At 48.0% G+C, this 25,928-nt stretch overlaps 1 protein-coding gene across 5 annotated transcripts in view; it reads left to right on the top strand.

Annotated features, from left to right (window-relative positions):
- KPNA7 (karyopherin subunit alpha 7) overlaps nucleotides 1-25,928 on the top strand; it is a 49,559-nt gene that overhangs the window by 18,567 nt on the left and 5,064 nt on the right. For 3 of the 5 annotated variants that reach the window (XM_053957467.1, XM_053957466.1, XM_053957469.1), the window contains 5 exons: nucleotides 15,229-15,362; nucleotides 19,002-20,684; nucleotides 24,421-24,523; nucleotides 25,132-25,272; nucleotides 25,809-25,894. In XM_053957467.1, the coding sequence (XP_053813442.1) occupies nucleotides 24,461-24,523; nucleotides 25,132-25,272; nucleotides 25,809-25,894 (290 nt within the window). In that variant the 5' untranslated portion in view covers nucleotides 15,229-15,362; nucleotides 19,002-20,684; nucleotides 24,421-24,460. The remainder of the gene's footprint in view (nucleotides 1-15,228; nucleotides 15,363-19,001; nucleotides 20,685-24,420; nucleotides 24,524-25,131; nucleotides 25,273-25,808; nucleotides 25,895-25,928) is intronic. The other 2 variants (XM_053957468.1, XM_053957470.1) reach the window with 2 other exon arrangements.

Genomic DNA, 25,928 nt, shown 5'->3' with positions numbered 1-25,928 from the left:
TAACGTGCCTGTGTTACAGTTGATCTCTGTGACTCAGGCCACAACTTCTTGAAGTTAAGCATCAAAAACTCTGTTTGTACACACACAGGATCCTAAAGAAGAATTTACACTTTAAAAAGATGCCACCCCAACTTGCTGTGGCTCATATTGAATATCAGTGGTGGACGAGGGACAGAACCTGGCTGGGACTTGTGACAGCAGTTCCTTTGCTTTAACCAGGAGGCTTTTCAGTCTTTTGTTATCTAAGGACTTTATTTGAGTTACAGGCAGGCTGCCTGTGAAGCTCATGCATCATCCCCATGTGCTCTTTATTCTTTCCATATTCTGAAAAGGAGCCTCTTATGAGTCACCTGAGGGAGCTGATGCCCTGCCTCGATGAATCCTGAGCCTTTAACCATTCCCTGTGGATTACAGCCTGCAGATGGATGGGGAGGTCATCCTTCTCCTGGCTGAGGGTGGCTTGTCAGCTTCTCTGCTCTTTCGTGTCTTCCCTGAGCTCCCAAGTCTTTGACAAGATTCTTCTCACCTCCCATCCCTTCAGTTACATTTCCTCCTCCTGCTGGGCAAATTCAGCAGCAGCTTCACCTGGAATTATGGAGTTCAAGCAATGAGGCTCCCAAAACAAGCCATTTCTATTCTAATGGTTCCTGAAAGCCCTGAGGTGGACATTTTATTATCAGATCCTAGAAGGTTTTGCATACCAGTGGGAGGCTTGGTGTTTCCTGAAATGCCTGTTCAGCACAGTTTCATATCTCTGGTGTGAGTAATACATCTCCTAGAAAAGGTTGTTATGGAGCACAGGAGCAGATCTGTGTGCCAGCACAGAAGTCAGGACTGGATGCCAAATTCTGAACTGATAAAAATGCAGAATGATTCTTATCATGATCTAGATTCACACCAGTCCAAATGGGACCAGAACCCTTTGAAAGCTTTTACTTTCTAAGGTTGTGGCTTAGCCTCATTTAGCTCACACTGGAGCTGGGAAGGTGTGTACCCAGATAAAAAGGCAGATTTTGGTTCAACTATATGTGGAAAATTGGGTTTATTTTTTTTGCTTCACTTAAACTTGTATATCTTGGCCAGCACTTTCTATCCCCTCTTACCAGAAACCCAACTGATTTGTCCATCCTGGGTCTAAGTGAAGAGACTCTGAGCTGGAACTGCCCCTTTGTGATGGCTGTGTGGTCCTGCTTAAGAGAAGTGAACCAAACACCTTTTTTTCAGCTTTTAAATGTTTGTGAATAGTGAAATCTTGTATTCCCATGCTCATATCCTCACCTCTCCTCTCTGTGCTGGTTTGAGAAGTGGGAAATCCAGGCCTTGAATTTTGAAGGCTTTCTCTTTCCACTCCCTAGAGGCAGCAGGCAGAAACTCAGATTTCAGGATTTTCTCCATTTACTAACTTTTCTGACATTGATTTGGAAAGAAATTATTCAGGCCCCTTGCCCTATCAATAATTAACAAGAAAGTCACTGACTTTCTCAGTGTCTCTAACTGAACATGGCTGTTATTTTTTCTCCCAGCCCTTATCTTTCCTGCCCAGACATCCCAAGGTTCTCAGTGCCTGTAATTGCCACTGTTTAATTCTGCAGAACAGGACAACCTCAGTTGTTTTCCTCATAATGTTTAATTTCTCTCAGAAAAGCAGCTGCAGAAATTTGTGGCCATTCCTCTGAATTGCCATCAGGCCAAGCCTGTGGCAAACAAAACATGTAGGGCTTAGAAACAACTGAAGGGGTGAAAGTTTTGTCCTTGATAAAACCAAAATACCTTGATGGATCTTATGCCACCCTGTGACAGGAAATGCACTAAATAGTTTTAATAATAATGAAAAATAATAGTAGTAATCTTGCAGCTGTTGGCTTTAAAATAATATTGAGGCAGTGATCTCTATCCAGAAGTTGAAATCTAAGGATAGAGTAGGTTGGATGAGGGATGACTATTGTGTAATTATTATAAAAGTTGGGAAATGAAGATTTTAGGTTCTTGGAAAGAACAGAATGCTCCCTTCTGCATGGCTGTTACAATAGCTACTTTCATTATGTTATGACAAAAACATATATGCAAAATTAATGATGCATGCTGCTAATATTAGATGACTACAACAATCTCACTACATTTTACTTTCCAGTCTTAAATTGGGTAAATGATCAGTTAGTAGGATTTTTGCCTGACTAAGGAATAGTAAAAGCAAGTGAGATTTATTGCATAGCTGAAGGTACACTTCATTTGCATTTTATTAACTGAACTGTCTGATTAAAAGTCAGTTTCAGGAGCATGTGTAAGAGAGAATATTATATGCATGAGGAAGTGGGTTGCTGTAGAAACTCAAACTCTGCAGCTTTATCTACACCAAAGGCATCCTGAGTCATAACTGCCATCAGTTCAGTCAGCCCAGTTTGGTTGGAGTAAATGGTACCCTTTTATATCCAATCTGCACTCCTTTTGCCCAGGTCAGGAGAGCCAAGCAGCAACTCTGGTGTTTCCTTATTGTCCACAAACCCTGGAGAGATCCAGCTGGGATTCATGTTTTGGTATCTAACATGGAAAGACAGGTATAATGATAGAAAAACTCAGCAGCAGTGCAGAATCCTCATCACTGCCTATGATCTTCTCTGGTTTATCTTCCCAGTGCACAGGCACTGAAATATTGCTATAAGGAACCCTGTGGATATTCCTACCTGTGGAAGTTCTTGGAAGAAGCAGAAGCAATGGAAGCAGCCATTTCTAGCCACTCCCTCTGTGATTTCCCATCAGGGACAGGATCCCTGCACAGGATGCAGATCTCTGGCATCTGCAAGTGGAAGATGTGCATTCAGTAATGGTGTTGGAATTCAAACAGCACGAGTAACTGCCTATTCATAGCACATTTGTTTGCTGTTCACTGCTTTCCATTACTTGCCCTTCCACTTTATTATATATGTCATGGGTGAAAACTCATGTTGCTCTTCCCCCTCTGCAGCTCCCTGCTTCCGTGGTTATCCTGCAAAAAAAAAAAAGGGGGAAAAAGGTTCACAGGAGGCAATACAGGCCAATAAAAAATGGTGCCAATATGTCTACTTCCTGGTCATGTATTTCCTAATTCTTTGTGCTTCTCTCACAAAATGAGAGGTTTATTAGACATCCTGTCTCTGGCCCTGGCGCTTGGAAGTGTCTCTCAGCCTGACATTCCCCTGGGCACAAGACAACCTGGGAAGGGATGACCAAACTCTTTCATTCCTGCATGAGGATTTCCTCAGCCAGCCCCAGCTTGTGCAGGAGGCACTGTGTGCTTTGCCTGAGGATTGCTGTACAGACTGTTTGAATCCATTTGGAGCAATGCAGTGGGTGAAATGCAGGGATGTGCTGTGCAAAGCAGCCCTCAGTTAGTCCAGCTGCTCCTGGAATGAGACAAAGAGGAATGAGTGAAAGAACTAACAGGAGTTACCAAGGCTGAAGAGAGAAAACCTTCTGGTTTATAAAGTAATTTGCATTTCCCAGCTGCAATCATAGCCCCATATCAACTGGCATTAGCTTTGGATACCCAGAAAAGTAACACAAGCCTTCCCCTGTAATCTATTTCCCATCTTCATTTGTGACTTTCAAGGCAAAATACTGACAGGATTCTTTGGAGCTTTCCTGTCCTGTTTCTATCACTCCTGAGAGTTACTGGAAGTGCTGTGACAGCAGCCTCAGAACGAAACATCACATCCTCCAGGTGCTGGACTGCATCTCAAGAGTCAGTCTCCTTTTTTATGCTGTTTAGCAAAGCCCAAGATGGAATTCCACAAGCAGGGAGTAGATGTAAGATGCAACCCTGTCCATTTGATAGCTCAAAATCTGAAAAGCAGTTTCCCCATCTCTCCCATTCACCTCTCAACAGCAGAGTGCTGGGCTGAGCTGATGACAGTCCTGGTAGGCAGCGGGTTTTTCTGGTTGATCGAAACCTGACATTTGTCTGGGCAGCAGAAGGCCACTGACTGCCAGGGGGAGATTATGTAGCCTGTCATTAATCCAGGGCTGCACTCACGCTTCCATCTGTGCAGGAATGTTTCTGGAGCAGCGCTCGTGATGCCTTCCCGGAGCGCACGAGCGTGGCGCGCACCGTCTGCCTCTCGTGCTGGAGGGGCAGAAATTTCAAGGTCAGAGCAAGATTGTCTTTCAGCACAGAAGAGAAGGACATGGGCAGCCACAGGCTGTTACCTGGATGAAGGGAGTGTTACAGTAACAGGCTTTATCCTTTCCACAAAAGAACGATGGGGAAGCACTGGGCACCAGAACCGGTGACATTTGCGTGCTGACACATCAGCTGACAGAATTGATTGTACCCTGACGTTCACTCTATCTGCAGCCTCTTCTGCTTTAAGGAGGATCCAGAGCAGGACATGCTGGATTTCTGAAGCAAATCCACCACTGCTTGGTGGGATCCTTGTTCTTCTGTTACCACCCTGTGATGCTGAGTCACATCTGGAAAGGAGCAGGGGAGGAAAGGCACGACCAGTTCAGATACAGCAGGAGAACAGCCTGGTAGTGCATGAGAAAGCAGATTTATGATTGTTAGCCTGTGCAGAGAGAGGCAGAAATCCTCCCTGTGGGTACAGGGAAAGGAAATGAGTTAATGCTGGCATGGGAATAGCATTAAAGCAAATCTTAGAATCTCAGTCCTCACAGGGGGTCCTTTCCATGGAAAACCCATTTGCCCTGAATGAATGATTCTGCAGCACTGCCAAAGGAAAGCATGTTGTGAAGAGATTATATTTTTACCTTTTGGGCTCATACTTTGATACACTGACAGAGAGGACAATGTGGCTTTTAGGCTGCTATAACCAAGCACAATCAGAACATATTTTGGCACAGTCAAATGTCACTTTCAGAAACCTACTTGGTAGCAAAGAAAGGAAATAGTTGCTGAGTGTAAAAAAGATAGACCAAAGGGCCTGTGATTCATGCTCTGATCATGTTCTGTCAGTGTGTCTGTGCAGTGGAGTATATGAATAACTGGTGGAGTTTGATAATATGCTTAAATACTGTTCCTGCTGCTAAGCATTAGCATGGCTGTGTGACAGCACAGCAGAGAGGCGAGGCACAGCCACCAGGAAAGGCAAGACAGGCTGCAGTGAGCTGCAGGGCTCTGGCCCTTCAGCAACACACAAGCAAGGGAAGCAAATCTTGATTTAATCTTTGGTTGATGTCCCTTTTAGGTAGCTTTCCTATAGCTCTGTGTTACTAGAAACAAGCCATGAATTTTTTGGGTTTTGTTCCTTTTCAGAATTTCTGTAAGGATTATATTTTTAATCAAAGCCAGTGGCAACCTGGTGGGGAGTCATGGAACAGCCTTGCTGTTCTTTGTGCATGAAAATGCCCAACTGTGGCATCACAGGTCAGACATTTGCATAATCAGTGTTTTCAATTAATGGTCACTGGAAAGGATTTCTGAGATGCACATTTCTGTATAGCAGAGCCACCTCTGCCTTTATGGCAACAGGCACACATTAATTTGGTTCAAGCTTGTACTTTTCCCAGTGTCTCTGTACGTGAAAAACCCTTGGAAGTTTGGGGTGATCTATTAATGCAGAAGGCTTGGGCTCATCTCTGTCTTTGCTAAGAGCATGTTCCAGCTTACACAGGCTTAGAGAAGGGGTATGGCAGAAACAGAACTGCTCTGCATTGGTTGTGCTGATGTTCCCCTTCTCCTCCTTTGGGCTTGAGGAGGTTGGGTGATTTGCCCAGAAGCTGTTACAGTGGTAGCCTTTGATGGTCAAATCCTCCATTCTGGCACTATGATGCTGAGAGGATGCTCTTCCACTCCAGCTTGTTCCCTGCTTTTCCCCTGGGCCTGGTGGTGACCCCACTGGAACTCTCCAGACTGCAGCTGAGTCACTTTGTCAGCCGCTGTTGGAGGAAAGGTGAACATGTTAATCCAAATAACAGGGAGGAAATCCCTCATTGACCCCATTCCCTTGCTGCATACTCAGCAAAATAGTTGCAGATCAGCCCTGCTGGGAACAAACTGGGAAGGACAGAAGGGAAGCTCTCAGCTCCATCCCTTCACACACACACACACACACACACACTGTTCAGCAGGGCTGGCTGGCTGGAGCAGAGCAATAATACCTCAAACAAGGTGCTGCTGCCCCTGGGCTCCTGTAAGCTCTGGAGGGTCTGTGCCTGTGCTCCACCATGTCTCCAAACTCACCAGCAAGGCAGGGCTGTTGGACAAAGCAGGATCAAGTCCTTAGCTGACAGCTCAGCCATCTGCTAGGCCTGCTGCCCTGTGGCAGCTGTGGATGCCAGCTCTGACTCTCAACAGCACATCTGTTCATTAAAAAAAAAAAAAAAAAAAAAAAAAAAAAAAATCAGTGTGTTGTTTAAGGTCATTCTATATTCCCCAGAAACAAGAGTCTGGTTTTAGCAGCTTTTCCAATCTCAGTGAGCTGGCTGAGCTCGTAGCACACTGGCTTTGTCCTGGTTTGTGTCACCAAGTGTGAGATCTCAAGCCAGGTCCATGTTGTCCACCTCTGCCTGCTCCTCCTTGGCTTCTGCTTGAATTTCTCCATGGCATCCCAAGTCAGAAGTCTCTTCCTCTGGACCGGAGCCCAGGACATCAAAGGACAGAAGGGACACAGAACCCCACAAGGGAATTCTTAATCTGCACCATAAGCTGGAAGCCAGGCCACAGTGTCAGACATCTAAAATAATTTTCCATCCCACTGAGATTTGAGCAGCCAGGTCCCATCAGATCAGCACTGTGCTTTGCTCTCCCATCCAGCCCAGAGCAGGGAGAATGCACAGCTCCAAACACATCAGAGGATCTTGCAGTGTGTTACTTGTGAGCCATGATTTGGGACTGCCTATCTTTGTGGCCTATGAAAATCATTTCTGCTTTGTACAAAAGGTTTGTTAGCAATGTATAAATCCTGGGAGCTGTAAAATACCAACATCTGCTGGAAAGGGCAGTGGAAGTTCAGCAGCTGGAGACTGTTTGATCTCTCTGTAGCTCAAGTCCTGCTTATAATAATAGTCTCAGAAGCCAGCAGATATTCTCAATAAGCTCTGCTCAGCAACAGATACTCTTCAAAATGATATTAAAAAGGAAAATATGTGTCAAAACTAGACAAAGGGTCAAGTCTCTCCTCACAAAAGCTGCTCCTTGAGATTACACGTGTATGCGAAATGAGCAGGTTTTAACCTGTGGTCTCTGCCACAGCTTTCAGATCTGTCAGTTTTCAGGCTTCAAACAAACCCTGTTTCAGCTTATCTGAAGTCCTGCAAACCCCAGGCCACTGAATGTTAACCAGACACTCCTACATCACGCTCGTTTTCTTTGGAGCAGATATTTTATCTTCAGGCTTCAGCTCACAGACAATTTAACAAATCTTCAGGCTGTCCCAGCTGCTACTCAGTTGCTTATTTACCCTCAGGTTGAAGAAGCTGAATTTTATCCCTGCAGGAAGCTCAGGCCAGGGGGGGGGAGCATCCTGTTTGCTGTATTTCCACTTTCACTGATGTTCCTCCAGGCTTCCAGTGAGAAGTGGCTCTTCCCCACCATCTGTGTTTTTTTGCTGTGATCACACCTTGATGCACCCAATGCTAAAAATTAGGATTGAGCACAAGCAGAAGTTTCTGCAGCACAAGGCAGACCAAGAGGTAATTACACAATTGCTATCAGTCCAAACAAGGCATAACAAGCAGGTTTTGGACTGGAGACTGAATGGTCTTCTAGGTTTCAATTCCTGAGCATGTTTTGAGTGTGTCACAAAAAAAAAAAAAAAGAAAAAAAAAGAAAAAAAAAGAAAAAAAAAGAAAAAAAAAGCCCTAGTGGGACAAGTTGCTCAGGCTGCCCAGGAGATTTTGACATAGCAGCCACATTGCAGTAAGTGGGATTGAACACCCAAACCTTTTCAAAAATATTGAAAAGCTTGTCCTGGCTGTGTTCCCTGTCCTGAGGAGATTCAAGCAATTAGCATGAAGCAGCTCAACACTTCAGTTGAAAAGGATCATTTTTACCTTTATGACAGCCCTGCCAGATCAAGGGGGACCTCACCATGCATTGATCAAGATAAGGGAAGACAACTTTCCTTTCTCACTCTGGCCTGCCTAAGGAAAAGTCACTTGCAATCCTCTTCTTCCTGGATAATTAGTAACAACCCCCCACTGCAGAGAACCTATTTCAATCTCTGACCAAGCACAGTTCTGGTGAGTAGGGTTTTTATCCTAGAAACAGGGGATTGAGCAGGGATGTGAGCATTAAGGGCAGTGAATAACACACACAAAGTGCAGTAAGTTCAAGAAATTATAATATCGCTTGGCTCATTCCTGAGAAATGACACATGACTTCTCCAGACATGGAACACAGAGGGGAAATATATCCAGATGTATCCAGCAGCCAGAGATTAAAAGTCACAGCCCTATGGATGTCAGTGACAATTTTGCTTTGGATATCAGTGAAAGCAGTATTTCACCAATATCCTTTGGAAGTCCTGTGAGTGCAGTGAAACCCACAGTATCCTTCAGTGATGCTCCCAGAACATGCCTTTAACCTTCACAATGTTCCCACTAACACAAGATTTAGTACAGATATTTTAGCAGCAAGTGAAAGAGAGGCAGAAAATGCCATTATTTTTCCAGTTATGTCATTGTTGGTTTCAGGAGCAGCTTTCCAGAATAACTCATCCTGCTTCTGAGCATCCTCTGAAGTGCCAGTCATGGTTTGTGAGGTTGTCCTGTGCATTGTGTCCTTACACTGCCCTTTGTTTCAGTGAAGAGCTCTGGAGAAGGTGGTTTGTGCCCGGTAATCATCTGTCCATGCCTTCTGCCAGGCTCTAACACAGTTTGGCTTTTGGTCTCTAAACCTCACTGCACCAATTCACTCCAAAATCCCCAAAGGGTACCAAATCACCAGGAGGTCCTGCCTTGGCATTTTCATCCTTCCCTCTCAGCTGGAGTTTTCTCTGTGAGCTGTAAATCTGCTGTGAGCTGCATCGAGTGAGTTCTTCGGGCTAGTTTAGGTTGACTCAAATCACCTTTATTGCCAATTTTGGTTAGTCCAGGTGACTTTGGGGAGGACTCACAATCCCTTCTGCCTACAGAGCTCCAACCAAGGTGCAGGAGGACCTTGGACCTGCCCAGCAAAGGTGTGGCCATGCCAGGCAGGAGGAGGCTGAAAGCTGCCAGGAAACAACCTCAACTTGCCTTGGCCTTGACCTGTCCACAGAGACAAATCCAACATATGGTTGCTGGGTGTGATGCAAATCTGGGATCAGTTGAAAGTCGGAGGGATGCAGACAATCCCACATTAAAGAATGGCTGGTCCATATGTTTCCTCTCTCCTTTTTCTGGGTGTTGAAGGGCTTTAGTCAGGAAACGTGGTGGGGTCTTTTCACCTTGAGAGCTGATATTTGTGGCTCTCAATTTAGTGGTGGATGCACGTGTGCAAGCACAGAACAATGCACCTTCCCTGCAGAGCTATTTTTAGGGTCTTGGTTGCAAGGCAATTACAGTGTTGTGCTGATGAGTTAGTAATGGTTGCAATATAATCATGGAGTGAAAAATGTACAGCTTTGGGGGAGGCATCGTGTCCTTTTTGTGTGCAGAGTCTCACAGGCAAGTAAAGAAAGAGGAAATAAATTGTCATCATCATGTAACTTCACTGTAGAAAAAGAGACAGAGTTTGCTTTCATTTACAGCAGTGCAGATCCCTCCAATTCACAGAATTCATTTCAGATTTGCTCGTGTCTGATTTAATCAAAACATGGTCCATTCAACACAAGAAAAAATCCAAAGTGAAGTTAATATGGAGAATTATCTGCTTACTTACAACTCCCAGTGTTAGCCCCAGCCAGCCTCCCTGTGCCACCACAGTCAATTCAGATAAATTTGCCTTGGATGAGAAAATAAAAGATGAGTCTCTTAATCAAGATTGCAATATCTGTAGGAAAACAGAAAGTAGCTGAGAGGTTCTGAGTGTTCATCAGGGACAGACAGCGTTGCCTGTAGGGGCAAATTTGAAAGTCAGTGAGAGGAAATTTAATCTTTTCAAAGATCAGATCTATAAAAAAACCGTCTTTCTTCTTAGATTCTGTATTAAAGCTTAAAGAAATCCTCCTTTCTCTGCAGCATATGGCAGAAGTATGTAGCACACAGAAACAGGAGTGAGGCTTCAGTTGAAATTCCCAATGTTTTATATGTTCACTGAGAACTCCAAAATTAAACTGCAGAAAATCAGCAAAATAATCTGAAAAAAATCTGTAAAATTAAAAATAATCTGCATTGTGAATCTTTGCAGCAGTGATCAGTTGAAAGGGCATTGATTTGAGGGGTTGTTCAAAACTATTTTTTATTTGACATATAAAAATAGGAAGGCAAAACCAAAATGACAAACTCAGTTCAAGAAAATAGGAACCAATAATGCTCAGTGGGAAGTGTTAGCATATATAAATTAACTTTACTGCTTGAGGAAGCATTTTAAGGTAGTTTTGGTTATATATTTTTCTGAGGGAAGATCTTTGTATGATCTCCAGTGACCTACAAGTGAAGGACTGCTATTTACAAATGGAAGGAATTCTTCTTCCTCCTATTTTTAGCATTATTAAGAGTCTCCAGAAGAGGATTCATCTGGATGACTTGATCTTGCAGGGATTCCTGCAAAAGGCAGCAGGATGCTCAATGCAGAAGCCTTGGGCTTTGAGCACAATGACCCCTCAGCATCCAAACCAACCTGGGGAATGGATTTTCTGTCAGTCAGCTCCCACGAAAAGCTGAATTCCCGCTGTGAGCAGGAATTCCATTCAGGTTCACCCCTGCCAGAGGCTCTCCACGGGGGTCCAGCCGTGTGGATTTGGGGCAGTCTGGCTAATCCCAGCTCCAAGAAAGAACACCAAAAGCAAAGTGCATTGCAGGGTTAATACTTTGGTGTTCTAGGAAAGAGGGTTTGGGGTTTTCCAGGAGTGAGACACCCACAGGGAACGGTCGGGCAACGCTGGGATGTGCAGGCAGAAAGCTGGGAAAGAGAAATGAGGTTTGTTGCTTGGAGCAGGAGGAAGGTTATTCCAAGGATAGAGGGCAGCATAAGACAGGCTAGGAATGTGTGTGGGATAGGGAGAGCCTGGGGGGAGAAGTTGTGGAGGAGGAAACCAGCGCTCAGGGACAAGCTGGGACTTGACAAGCCAGAGGTCTGGCGGTGAGGAAGCTGGAAGGAGGAATAGGAAACCACCGAAGGAATCCCACAAGGCTTGAATAACAGGATTTCTGCTGCATGGCCAAATGTCACTGCTATTCGTGTCTTTAAATTCAGAATTGTTTTACTGACCCCCCACAGCAGAGTCTGAGGGGACATGAAAAAGAAGAACAAAGAACAAAGAGGAAAAAGGAGAGGAGAGGAGAGGAGAGGAGAGGAGAGGAGAGGAGAGGAGAGGAGAGGAGAGGAGAGGAGAGGAGAGGAGAGGAGAGGAGAGGAGAGGAGAGGAGAGGAGAGGAGAGGAGAGGAGAGGAGAGGAGAGGAGAGGAGAGGAGAGGAGAGGAGAGGAGAGGAGAGGAGAGGAGAGGAGAGGAGAGGAGAGGAGAGGAGAGGAGAGGAGAGGAGAGGAGAGGAGAGGAGAGGAGAGGAGAGGAGAGGAGAGGAGAGGAGAGGAGAGGAGAGGAGAGGAGAGGAGAGGAGAGGAGAGGAGAGGAGAGGAGAGGAGAGGAGAGGAGAGGAGAGGAGCTGCCATCAGTATGGTGGAATTCTCTCTAGCTGATGCCAAACAACTTTCCTCATTGCTATCATGACAAAAAAGACTGGGTCTTTGTCCCTGATTATTGATGCTTATGTCTCCTTTCTTATTTGAATAACCTGCTCTTCACAATATTTTACCCAGATAAAACACTTTTTACTATGCTTTGGTTGTGCAGGTGGCAGGAAATAAAGTGCTGGGAAATCCCACCTGGCTGAGGATCCCCGAGGCTGCTCTACAGCACTGTTCTCTCAGGAATCTCCATGCTCTCTGCAAACACTGTGATTATTCCTCCCACTGCTATTTATTCCCATTTCCAGACCACCTGGGAGCCCCCAGAGCTCTGTGTGAGTGTGGATTCATTGCAGCCACAGATCAAGATTCCCCCCTGTTTTATGAATGGGCATAAAGTGCAGGGAATTAATTTGTAGAGAGGGCAAAAGAATGCAGAGAACTGAAATATTCTGGTGTTTTGCCACTTGCTTTTAACAAGGAAACCCTTTCTCTTCACCCAGAAGGAAAAATCTGTCCCAGGGTTTGTTCATGGCCTCAGGTTTCTCTTTTTCAGGCAGACTCAGGAGCTGTATGGGGTCAGTGTCATTCACACCCTCTTCCTTATAACCATCAGTCATTTTGGCTTCTCTTTTGGGTAGAAGGTAAAACTAGAAGGAAAAGAGAAGGACAGCAATGTTTCCCATATTGTTGAGAAGCAGATTGAAGAAAACATGGAATTTCCTGTGATGGTGTCCTCTTCACACCAGTGATACCTTCCAGTTCAATGGGAACCTGCAGCAGAAGGAAGATACCAAATATGGGTGGGTAGCTCCTAAGAGGAGTCAGAAAACAAAAGATTGACTGGGAAAAAATAGGGAGAATATTCCTACTTTCTCTTAGGCCTTCCTCACTAGGCCCAGGCCACTGGGAACCTGCCTGTGGCTGAGAACAGGGAGCTTTTCTCCAATCTTTTTTTTCTGTTAGACCGATTCTGGTGAGGGCAGTTTTTGGGTGGGGGTTCAGAGGAAACCGAAAGGGAGGACCTGGTTCATCAGCTTCTGCCCCCAGCCACCAAAAACTACCAGGAGAGTCCACAGCACGTCCATTTCCCATGGCCCATGGTGGTTTTCACTCTTGTCACAACCTGAGTTGTGGCAAAGCCATTCCAGAGGAGGGAGCAGGGGAGTTCAAGGGCGTGACTCATGTCCCAAGGCTTTGCATTTTTTGGGACCTGTTCTGTGCTGGGAGCAGACTGTGTCCCACACTGCAGGCAGTTTTCCTTCCCCCACCCACACATCTGCACCAGCTTTAAAGCTGCCAAGGCAACAGCTGATGGTGAGCGCTGTGTCGGTGTCCAGCAGCCAAAGATGTGCCCCTGGGGACCAGCCCTACCTGCTCAGCTGCTGCTCCCTGCAGAGGCGAGGCTGATTTCATCATTCCTATGATTAAAGGGAGCAGGGGCTGTGCTGTGGCTTTCCTTGGCAGCAGGGACACACTGCCCAGGCCGAGGGCTGCTCTCCGTCCCACCTCTGCAGCCCCAAGCAATGCTGGGCGCCAGCCTGGTGACTCAGCCGGCTCAGGAGTCAGGATGGGCACAGAGGGAGAAGCCCCTGGGCTGGGGAGGGGACTTCTGGCCACCAGGGTCTGGTTTAGAGGCCACTGCTTGGGCTGCAGTCAGGACAACTTGGCACTGGTGGGAGGCAGCAATGGCCCTGGCTGTCCTGGTGATCTCATTTCCCCACCATCCTCCTGAAAACCTTGATGGGCTAAAAATATATGTGTGCAAGGACTCCAAGGCAGCAGGGCTGTGCCCTTGGAAACCAGTTTCCCAGCTCTGAAAGATCCTGGTGTGACACCCTCAGCTGCAATCTGCTGCTCTGGGGTGAATTTCACCTGCAAAGCAGGAAGGAGAAATTTCCTCTGTCCATTTCTGCTTTGATCAGGCAGAGATAAGGAATGTAACAGCTCAGCAGTCATTTCCCCTCTCAATCTACACAGCTAAATCTGTAGGCTGGCTGGGTTGAGATGCCTGGATTTGCAATGTATATTTGAGCCCTGGCTCAGGTCTGCACTTAATCCATCACCTCCCTGAAACACAGGGACTAACGTGGTCCCTGGAACAGATCAATGAAATGTTAAACCAGCACCTACAGAAAATAAGTGTACAGCCCAAAATAGCTCATACTTGCATCAAACAGAGTTTCTTGGGTGTAGGGCTCAGACTCTTCTGGAACTTTAAATTCTTTATACCTCATCCTTTCTCAGCTGGGGAAACTGAGTCAGGACATGAAGACAATTTACACCTTCAGAGATGTCCACCCAGTGTCAGCCCATTTTTTGGCAGACAACCTACCTACAAAAGTCTATTTTGTTCTGACCTTTCTGTCTGAAGCCAGAAGGAGTGGCCTTTTTAAAAGCTTAGGGGTAAATGTAGACCCAAAAATCAAGGAAGGGGTAAGGCCATGCCAACAGCTGGGGGCGAGTTAAAACTCTGAGATTTCATTTCCTCAAGATTATGTGGAATTTAATAAACTTATGATTAAAATACCTGTGAATTCAAGTCTACCTGATATAAAACAGTGACTATAAATCCAGATGGGCTCCACACACATCTCCAGGCACCATCCTTTTCTCTCTCTGCCTCTGCCTCCCATTGCTGCCACGTGGCCCTTCCTCCTCTCCATCTCACACCTCTTCCCAGCCACGACACACAGCAGGTTAAACGCAAGGTCCTGGAAGGTGTGTATTTGCAAGGCCTGGCCAGGCTCTTTCAGAGCTGTCCAAAGAGCCTGAACCAGCAATTACATTTTAAAAGAGACAACATATTCCTATCTGTATGTCCAGGGGGGTGGCAATGCTGGGAGCCTGATTGGGAAGTTTTAATCCCTCAGGAGACCTCAAATAATGCTTTGTTTTGGGGCCATTTCTTCTTGTCTTGCCTTGTAGGGTGTTCTATAAACTCAGCTGCTGGGGGGTAGGGGATAAGAGGCTGAAATAGAAAGATCGTCTAAATAAACTTCTGTGCAAAGTCACATCCTTGGCTGTATTTTCTTGCCAAGGTGAAATAGCAGATTTCATCAGACCTGATCTTTGGCAGGCAAACCTCAGGCTGAACCCTTGGCAGGAGCAGCCACGCTGGTGATGGAACTGAAGTTTCATTTTAAAATCATTTCTGTGCCCCATGTTTATGATGAATAAACCCTGTGTGTTTGCTGCAAGCAGGGAGGATAAAGCTGTTGTGCTAGCATCCTGCATGTTTCAGTCACTCAGTGGGTATGAGCTGCCCTGAAAGACATGAAAGACAACAGCTCCTGTATCAGCCCTAAGTATTTCTCTGCTATATTTGCCTCAGCTGGAGCGTTTGGGATGTGGTTACCCTGCCAGGATTGCCATTGTGGGTGTTGTGGGTGAACACGCTTGGGATTGAGTTTCCAAGAAGGAAGATTCAGATAAACAACTGCTTTGAGGTGAAAATTAGAGAGTTCATGTTACACCCACCTCTTGAGTTTGTAACTGACTATTCACCCTGAAAATCTGATTCTAGGAACTCAGCATGTCCCGTCAGGAGCAGAATAATACCACAGAAACCATGGCCAGCCGGAGTCCTGAATGCTGAGAACTGTGATTAACTCCTCAGGAATCTCTCTGAAGCAAGTCATATTTTCTGGGCTTTTTAAGGTAATTATTTCAAACCTTGAATCTGTGAATGGAGATTGTAAACAGTTCTCAACCCAACATCTTAGAGAAGGATGTGAAATGCATCAAATAAGTAATGGGTTCTGACCTGTTTGCTCATGTGTAACTCGAAAAAATAAATGTTTTAACCACACAGGAGGAGAGAGTTGCAAAGGCAGCTATTGGATCTCTCCACACAGTGATCCAAGGCGGAATGGTAAACCTGAAACAGCTGCTGGCCCACTCAGCTCACAGACACATCAGCAAGGGCCAGGACTCAGCCAGGCTGCTTTCTGCTCCCAAGGGTGCCTCTTGCTGAGTTTAATGACGTGTTGTAGCCATGTCCACAGCCCAGGCCCTGTCCTGTATCTCGCTGGCCACGCTCTGCTCCAGCACATCACCACACTCAAAACCTGCTGGGACAGCCTGGGCTGGGCTGCAGCTGCTTCCCCCAGCCATGTCCCCTTATGATTTCATTATCTGGGAAGGGGGATTGGAAGGCTCTCTCAGAGAACAGAGGAGAGATTTTGGAGTGACGTGTCCCGATAGCAGTGCACAGCAAGCCCTGCAGACCACGGGTTGTGGAGGGAGTTGTCTGCTAAGCAGGATGTTTGCCTTTGGTGTGGGCTCAGTTTCTTGCCCTGACACAGATTCCTTCATCATGTTAAAGTGAGACTGAGAGTCCAGCCCTCTTGCCTGAAGGGATGTGGAGCGTAATTCTGTTTCAGGTTGGAAAATGGCCTTCAGATAAAGGCAGGTCAGCCCATGTAGAATCCCAGAATGGTTTGGGTTGGAAGGACCTTAAAGCTCATCTTGTTCCACCCCTGCCATGGACAGGGACACCTTCCACTATCCCAGGGTGCTCCAAGCCCTGTCCAGCCTGGCCTTGGACACTTCCAGGGATGGGGCAGCCACAGCTTCTCTGGGCACCCTATGCCAGGGCTTCCCCACCCTCACAGGGAAGAATTTCCTGCATGTACCTTGCCTGCATTCCACCTGTCCAGTGCAGACCACACATAAGAAAGGCTCTTGTCTCTTCCTTGGTGCTGCCAGGGATCCCAGGCTAAACACAGCAGCCCAGGTGTCCATAGTGACATTCCTAGTTAAAAAGAAGGAGGGTGTAAGTGGAGGAGGACAAGGTGAGGAACAGGCAGTACAAAACCATTTATGACTGCTTGTTATAGAGCCTCAGCCTTTGTGTTGTTGTGACAAGCTTTGGAATAGCAAGGAACTCAGCTTGGATGCTGCACTTTGGGGTTGTACTTCAAGCAAACTGGTCTCTGGTGGTTTGGGGAGGAATGGAATCCGGACCAGAAAGCCCTGCTTAAGGATCACAGGGTTATATAAAGATCTGCCTCAGGAGACTGCAAGAAGTTTTTGCATTTATTAGTCATTTAGAAAATAATGAAAGCTGCAACCTCATTCTCAGCTGTTGTCTGTGCTTGCTTGGGGAGGATCAGTGTATTCCTGTGAGGGCTGCAGGGATGTTGTCTCTACAGAGACACGACCAGGCTCTAACCAAACAAGGGCAGATCAGTGCTCGTGGGACACAGAGGGTCTGATGGGGACAATGCCAAGGCCTTTCAAATCCCACCAGGTGCTCAGTGAGTCACAGATCCTGCAGGAGACAGTCTGTGCATTGTGATCAAAAGCTTCAGGGAAGGGTACAGGAAAGCAAAGTTCAAGTCTGTCTTCCTGGTATCCAACTTTTCAGTGTCACATTTTCAATTGTAGCACTCAATGCAAGGAATTAAAGAATCAGAGAATCATGAAATAGTTTCATTGGAAGGACACCTAAAGCTCATCTCTTTCTACCCCCTGCCAGGGACAGGGACAGCTTCCACTATCCCAGGCTGCTCCAAACTCCATCCAGCCTGGCCATGAACACCTCCAGGGATCCAGGGACAATCACAGCTTCTCTGGGCACCCTGTGCCAGGGCCTCCCCACCCTCACAGGGAAAAATTCCTTCCCAATATCCCATCGAACCTTGCCCTCTGGCACTGGAAAGCCATTCCCTGTGTCCTGTCTGTCCATCCTCTGTCCAAAGTCCCTCTCCAGCTCTCTTGGAGCCCTTTTAGGCACTGGAAGGAGCTCTCAGCTCTCCCTGGAGTCTCCTCCTTTCCAGGTGAATACTCCCAGCTTTCCCCAGAGCAGCCCTTGGAGCATCTCTGTGGCATCCTCTGGGCTCACTCCAGCAGCTCCTCATCCTTGTGATGAGGGACACCCCAGAGCTGGAAGTACTGTCCCAAGCGGGGTCTCAGAAAGTGAAGCTGAGGTGCAGAATCCCCCGCCCTGCTGCCCACCCTGTGGGATCAGCCCAGGACACCGGTGGGTCCTGCAGAATTTGCTTTACATTTTTACATACAATTTGTTACACTGTCACATTTCCAGGACAGGCCTCGGAGCAGTGGAGTGGCAGGAAGGAGGTGGCACAAGGAGATGGAATTACCAGGGGGGTTCCCCAAAAGCTCATTCCCAAATCAGTTTGTGTGAGATGTGAAGCTGTTGCAACAGAGAAGAACATCAACTCTGGGCTTAGCAAAAATTACCTGCAGCTCTTGGATCAGGTGAAATATGCATGTCCAATCCTCTTTTTAGCATTTCCTAAGCACGGCTTTCAAAGGAAAGCCCCTAAATACACATTTTAAACAAAGGCACTAATTTCTGTTGAAATGCTGTCCTCAGCTGGGATAATCAGAGGCACTGGAGCAAGGTGAGCAGTGTCTGGCAGCAGGAAAACTCATCCCCTCCTCTAATTAAGCTGCACATGGACTCCCTGACAGCAAAGAGACATCCAGAGGCTCAAGACCCCATGATTTATATGGATTTCCTGGTGTTTTCATGGAGTTTCTCTTTCCTGCATGATTTACAAGGCACTCCACTCCTTTAGAGAGCACCTTAGCCTTTCTCCTGGTAGGTGCTGTGGAGCAAGGCCATGCATGATTTATACAAAATTATGTGGGTTTTTGATTAATGCCAAGGTTTCTTCATGACTCCGTTGTGCCTCATGCCCAAATGCACTATAGATTTCTCTGTTTCAGCTCCTTGAGTTACAGAGTCAGGGACTAAAGGAAGAATTATTGCTGGGCCCTGCTAAGGAAAAAAAAAAGTAAGATTTTGGCCATAGGTGATTATAGAATCAGTGTCCCATAACTGACAGAAGATAATGGATTTAATAAATAACACTGATTAAGTCTGATGTTATTTTTAAATAATTTCAAAAACTGTTACTCTAATCCCTCCGTGGCTGGCAGAAAGGAGGATGCTCAGAAGTTAAAATTAGTTCCTTCACGTTCAGCCTGGTGTGGAGTTACAGGCACTCCAGGGCTGTCCTGGTTTTCTGGGGCATCCACTTACAGTGGAGCCAAATGGACACAAACAGCTGCCTTTGGAAAGTGGGAATGAGCTCCCACAACTCACACAGCCCTGCTGCTGTTCTCCTTCTCAATGCTCTGATAGCTCAGCAGGAGCTCCCAGCCCAGCTGATGGGACAATCGGTGTTATCCACAAGTGCTTCCTGCACACAAATCCTCTTTCCCTTGATTCACAGGGAATTCCCAACTCTTCCAGGCCTCTTTAGCAATAAATATAAATCTCTTCTGTACAATGTCAATATGATTAATTTCCTTTTTGGTTTTCAGTGCCTACATTTCCGAGTGATCCCATTTCTTGGCTGGGAAGAGGACCTGAAGAACACTTTGCCTTGAAAAGCACAACAGAATCCCACAGCCACAGCAGGAGCTGTTTCAACTGAAACTATGGAAAACCATACTTCTTTCTTCATCCTCTTTTTCCTCCTCCTTCTTTTCTCTCCCATAGAGATGGGCTGACAGAGCTGTTCAGCCTGGAGAAGATAAGACTCTGGGGAGACCTGAGAGACCTTTCCAGTGCCTAAAGGGGCTCCAAGAGAGCTGGAGAAGGACTTGGGACAAGAGCCTGCAGGGACAGGACAAGGGGGAATGGCTTCCCACTGCCAGAGGGCAGGGTTTGATAGGATACTGGGAAGGAATTTTTCCCTGTGAGGGTGGGGAGGCCCTGGCACAGGTTGCCCAGAGAAGCTGTGACTGTCCCTGAATCCCTGGAAGTGTCCAAGGCCAGGCTGGATGGGACTTGGAGCAGCCTGGGATAGTGGAAGCTGTCCCTGACCATGGCAGGGAGTTGAAATGAGATGAGTTTTAAGGTCCTTTCCAACCCAAACAATTTCATGATTCTCTGAACTGACACATGCCCATGGCTCCCTGGCTGCAGAGGAACAGGGGCAGAAAAGCAGGACCACATTTTTGAGGCTGCTCCACTAAATTAAAGGAAACCACAAACTGAACCTTCAGCCTCAGAAAATCCAGCTGCAGTGCTCGGCTCTGCCTCTGGCTCAGCAGTAAGGCAGAGATAACAATAAATCCCTTCTCCCACCTTCTGCATGTCCTGATTAGACAGACTGTAGCAGATGGGGGCTGTCATTATTCCGTGCCTGTTCCGTGCCTGGCACAAAGCGGCTCCGATCCCGGCTCCCGCCCGAGGTGGCTGCACCAACAATAGCTCTGACAAGAAGCTGGTGCTGCTGCTGGGGAGGTCACAAGCTGCCCAACCTCTGCCACTCCAGGGGGGACCAGTGCAGCCTGTGGAGTTAGCACTGCTCCCTCACAGATTGTGTGCCAGGAGGATGGATCCCAACTGAACAAGGAGGAATTTCCAGGCTCCATCCCTGCTACACTCAGGAATGCTGCACATCCATGAAGGCATGAAGCTGTGTCAGGGAGATTTAGGCTGGATATGAAAGAAAGGTTCTTCCCCCAGGGGGTGCTGGGGCACTGAAGAGGCTCCCCAGAGAATGGGCACGGCCCCAAGGCTGCCAGAGCTCCAGGAGCATTTGGACAGTGCTCCCAGGCACAGGGTGGGATTGTTGGGGTGTCCTGGGCAGGGCCAGGAGCTGGACTCTGATCCTCATGGGTCCCTTCCAATCAGGACACATCATGATTTTATAGACCACCAGCAGTTACATCATCAGCTGTTTCAGGAACCCACATGGATATTTCCTTGGTGTTAGTGTAACTAATAAGTAAAATGAATTTGTTGATGTTCATTTGATGGAACTACACTGTTGCTGACAGAGAGGACATTGTGTGAGAGCAGCATTCAGGGGCTGGCAGGGACCCCTTCCTCTGCTTCTCTCCATCCAGCTGAGGCTCTCCTCTCACAGAGGGGTTGCTCCAACCAGATTCTGTGCCTGTGCAGCACCCCAGGATGGACCCCAGGGTGTTCCTGCCTCGTCTCTCCCTGCCACAAAGATGCCACATGACCAGTACCTTTCTCCACATGCAGTGAAGGTAAATCCATGCAAGAAACATGAAAAACACAGGAGAGGAAATCAGGGCTTTTCTCTCATGGCTTAAAATGAGTGTTTTCAAGTCTACCCCAGTCAGAGCCTCACTGAGGTGCAGTGTGGGGTGAAGGGTGGCAGAGTGGGGGAGAACAGCCTCAAAAAAACCCTGCACTGGAACTGCAGCTTCTCATACCTGTCACAACGTGGATTTTCAGCTTGAACGCACAAGGCTGAGCTCAGGGGACACTGTCATGTAGATTTAGGGGTTTATCTCCTTTCCTCTCCATTAGCTGTGATACCTCTTTATTATGCTGAAACCCAAAACTTGTCTTTTCTCCAGTGGTTGTTCCCTTCCCCATTTGGAAAATATTGATCTCTGTGTCCTCAGCACAGGTTCAAATCCACCCCACTCATCCTCAGCCTGCTCCTGGGGTCGACTGCGTGGCAGTGCCACCTCTCATGACATCAGGGACCAGAGTGAAGGGCAAGGAGAGGGATGTTCATCCATTACACGTGTTTTTCTCTCCCCATCCTCTCCCTCTGTGCACTAGAAGTGACAGGGAACTGAACTGGATGGGGCTGATTGTGCTTGGCAGGTGGAAAGGGAATGGAAGGAGCAGGGAGAAAAAGAGCAGCCTGGGATAACCATGAACTTCTCCCAGCCTTGTTTCACATTCACGTCCTGCAGCACCTTGGGCGAGAGCTCTCCAGGCAGGGGACCAAAAGATGGGGGCTGGCCTGTGCAGGAGGCTGCCCCCACTTACCTTGGGGTGTGATTTTTCAGCCAATTTAATTAAATTGCTTGGCAAGGTTGCGAGGACTCATCTATTTCAGCTTGAGCCAGGCCTGTTTTGATTTAGTGTTGGCTGATTAGGAATTAGTGGAAAAAAAATGCTCAGAAAACAAAATTAGAGGGTGCATGCTAACTTTTGCACCAGATTAAGTTGAATTAAAAAGCAATTGAAATGTAATTTTCCTGTCTCAAGCAGCCAAGAAACAAGATAATGCAACCAGTGGCACTTGAAGCTTAAAATCACAGCAGCCAGGATTAGCACAACTGGCTTTTTAATGCCTACAAACAACAGATTTCTCTGAAGGTCTTTTCTCAAACCTCTCCTATCACCTTCCACATAAGGCCGTGTACAACTCATTTTATTTGCTTTGAAATGCAGAATTGGTGTGACCCCAGGACTTGAATCCAGGACTTTGAGCAGCCAGGGTATTGCACAGTGTGTCTCCATAGGTATTTCCATGCTGGGATTGTTCCCTGAATTCCTATAATTTGGATTGGAATGGCTCTGTGTGCACAGCTGGAAAGTGCACACCCCCTCCAGGGGTGTGGAGGGTGCAGTTCCCATCTGCATCCCAGCATCACCTTCCTGCAGCTCTGAGTGTCTTTGTTCCCCATCTCCCTCATAGAAAAAAGATGTCAAGTGGTTTAAAGTCAGGTTTTAATTAAAAATTTTAATTGCTGCTTTCCCTACCCATTGGGGAAACACTGCTCCTCCCTTCCCCATCAGCTGGACCAGGCTGGCACCCTGCACACACCAAGAGGGTTTTATGAGGCTTTGCTAAAAAGGGTGATGGTGTGCAGGGGGTGCCAAGCCAGGAAGTGTTCAGCACCTCAGAGTCCCCAGAAGTGCCCACAGTGCTGCAGCCAAGCCCTGCTGCAGTGGTCATCTGGGGGTCAGGGAGCTGCTGTCCCTCTTGGCCAGAGCAGCAAGAGCAGGACTGGGGCAAATAATAAATGTAAATAATCTCCTGACTGATGGAGACTGTCATGGGCACAGAACACAGCACTTTGTGTGCTGCCCAGCAGCTCCTGGCCAAAAGGACTCATGGAGATAATGGGTTCCTGCTGGGTTTCTCTCCTTGCCACCTCCCTGCTGTGCCAGCCAGCAGCTCAGTGCCTGATGATGCTCCAAGTTGCTTAATCCTCTCTTGGCTCATTTGAAACCTCTGTGCAGCTGATTCTGCCTGGCTCCCTGGTCCTGGGCCCCTCTGACTGGAGGAGGTGCTCTCCTGGCCTGCAGCACCACCCACAAGCTGCCCAGACACAAAAAAGGGGCACCCCAGACTGCCTGTGCCCTGCACAGTGATGGGGTGGTAGAGCCCAGACTGTCCCCGACAGCCCAGGACACTGTACAGGTACAGGCTGGCATCACCCACAAAGGGTCTTGGCAAAAAAACAAGGCCAAAGCTGGCAAAGCATAAATGTAGGGAGGAGATCTGGGGGTTGAGTGGTGGCCCAGCCAGGAAGACAGCCACCACCATTCCTCCTCCAGGTGCATCCAGGTGAGGCAGCAGGTGCAGATAATGGGGGGCTGTCCTGGGAAGAGCCAATCGTGGAGGGGAACTGGGGGTGCATGGCCCCATGGGGGGAATAAAAGAGGCAGTTGAGGGTTGTGTGGGGTATGAGGCAGAGTTAGAGTAAGTGGGTTTTCTCCCTTTTGGGGTACTGGGTGGCTGTTTATTCTCTTGTACCCCATTGTGAAATTCTTGGCTGTTTGGGGCTTGGTTGGGGTCAGTGGGTGGGCTGTGGTGCCCTCCTGCTGGGATAGGGTGGAGAAAGCTTCCTCAAAAGAAGAGGCTTTCTGGGCTGTTTGGCTCTGTTGTGGGAACAGAGGAGGGGAGGCTGGAGCAGATCTTGATGTTTGGGTGTCAGGATTAAGGCCATGGGGGATGGTGGGTTGAGCCAAAGGATGGCTCAGCCTGGCCCTTCTGGAAGCTGGAGGAGGTCTGCAGCTGGATGGGTGGGATAAGAGCTGATGCTGCTGGTGCCTGGCCTTGGTTACTGGGACAGGAAGCAGGGGGAGAGAATGAGAAACACTGAAACCTTGAACTTAAAAGGGTGATGTGAGGGAGTCCTTGGAAGCTGCTCTGAGCTGCAGGTGTTGGCTGTAAGCCTGCAGGGGAGGAGAGGAAGCACCATCTGTGTGGGATCAGCCCCTGTGTGTGTTGATGCACAACCTGGGTTTAGGGGTCCCATGATGGTGTCTGCTCTGAAAACATCTCCCTTAATGCTGGCTGGAAGCCTTGTTTTTCTGCCAAAAGCTGTCTGAAGGCCAAGTCTTGGTGTATTTGTGTGTGTATCTCTGGCTTTTGCTAGGAGTTGCTTAGAAATTATTTTGACCTATTTGACCCTATTTCATGATGTTCCCCTGGCAGCCTGTACTGGGTTTCCAGAAATCTTTTTATCAGCTGAACTTGGTCACTTTGTGTCCCTGCATGTGACCATGGGCCTTTCCTAGTTGGGGTACAGGTGGAGGAAGCCAGGTTGGGCTCTGTGGTGGAGTGAGAGGCTTAGATGTGGCTGTGTGTCCTTAAATCAGACTTTGAGCTTCTCCTTTTGGAGGCAAGAGGCTTTGCCAGGTTTGGGTTATGTGTCAAAATGAATGTAAAAGCCTCAGGATCAGGGCTGGAGGAAGGGATGTTCCTGTCACCATGGGGTGTCTGTGTCTGGCTTCCTCCTGGGATTGCAGCAGCTGTAATTTTTGTAGCCTGATATTAAGTGGTAGCTTGTGCTTGTATTTAGTTCAGAGGCTCAGCTGCAGTGTGTGAGGATCCTACCAAGCCCTGCTTGGGGCAGGGGATCTCCAGTGTCTCCCTTGCTGGGAGTGTGGGGTGGAAATGTGTGGCCCAGGCTGCTGGTGGGAGTGGAGGGTGCCAGCCCTCTCAGTGGCTGGCAGGGGATGGTGCTGGGCAGCTGTGACCTGACCCTGCTCTGTCTGACCCCCAAGAGCACGTGAGGGTTCCAGCACCTCTCTCAACTCTGCCAAGATGCCGGTCAGGAAGCACAGTGAGCACATGAAGTTGTTCAAGAACAAGGGCAAGGATGAAACTGTGAGTACCCACCAGCATTTTGGACCCCAGCAGAGCCCACTGTTGGCAGGAGCTGATGGAGGGGCTTCTCAAGGTCCATGGCCCCAAATCTACCTGTGTGAGGGAGCAGGGAATGGCTCTGGATACCTTCAGCTGAGGTGTTTGGGTGGCTTTTGGGATGTGGTGTGGGGCTGGCTGGGCTGCAAGGAGCGTGGTGGCACAGGGGGATGTGAGTTTTGGGTGTGTGGCTGTGGGCTGGGGAAGGGAGATGGCTCAGCCCCAGGCTGCTGAGCTCTCCACAGCCATTATCCCTGTGGAGCTGGGGCTGTATGGGATGTCAGATGCAGGATCTGTCAGCTTGATTTAAGCCAGTGGAGGTGATTAGGTTTTGCCTTTCAGGTTCAGAAAATCTACTTTTAAAAACACCCACTGGTTGCTGGTTCATCCAGCAGCCCATGTCCTTGGGAGGCACCAAGAGAGAGGCTTCCTCTTTGCCATCTCCAGGCCACAGTGAGGAGATGCTGGCTCTGCACTCCTCCTGTGGGAAATGTGGGGCAGAGGGCTGCAGGGATGAACTCCCTGGGGAATGGGGCAATGCAGACTTGAGTGGCATGGTGTTCTTCCCCCAGACCCTGCGGAGGCAGAGAGTGGAGGTGAACGTTGAGTTGAGAAAAGCCAAGAAGGATGAGCAGATCCTGAAGCGCAGAAACATTTCCATTAATTTGAAGGAGGAGAATCCCTCTCTGGGACAAGACAAATCAGCTGAGGTGGTGAGTGCTTGGTTCTCTGCACCTGGGTAGGATCAGTGCAGCAGGAATCATCCCCTTCTTGGGCCACTATCAATTCCAGCTGGGGTGACCTGGGTTAAGTAGCTGGTGCCATTCCTGATCTCCATGCCCAGTGCTGGAGAGTGTTTCAGACTGCCTGGCCGTTGTCTGTGCAGTTTTTCATGGTGATGATGTCCTGCTGGCCTCCCTTGATGGCAGGTAGAACAGGCTGGTGCTCTGGCTTGCTGGGAGCTGCTCCTGTCTGGCTCCCTGCACAGCCAGGGGTAATTACTGAGCTCACAGGCCCATTATGGTGTCAGTGACTCTTTCACTGCTTGATTACAAGCATTAGTTGCCTTGAAGGCTTTTGTGGATTGTCTTCCTCTGCCTCATCTTGAAACTGTGTTGCATAAAGAATAGACACTGCTTAGATATGAAGTGGTGACTGAGCTGGGTCTAGACAGCTGATTGACTGTTGAGATTAAACCAGAGGGAGTCCCAGCTCCCCGGCTGACTCTGAATCATTCCCTGTGACACAGATCATTCAGCTGTCCTTGGAGGAGATTGTGGAAGCCGTGAATGGGGAAGACACCCAGCTGCAGCTGCTCGCCACCCAGGCCACCAGGTATATGCCCAGCTGCTGGAGCTGTGCTGGGACC

Source organism: Vidua chalybeata, chromosome 16 (genome assembly GCF_026979565.1).
Source record: "Vidua chalybeata isolate OUT-0048 chromosome 16, bVidCha1 merged haplotype, whole genome shotgun sequence".
In the NCBI taxonomy this organism is placed as follows: Eukaryota; Metazoa; Chordata; class Aves; order Passeriformes; family Viduidae; genus Vidua; species Vidua chalybeata.
Note: the sequence above shows the minus strand (reverse complement) of the source record. Positions and strands in the feature narration are given on the sequence as shown.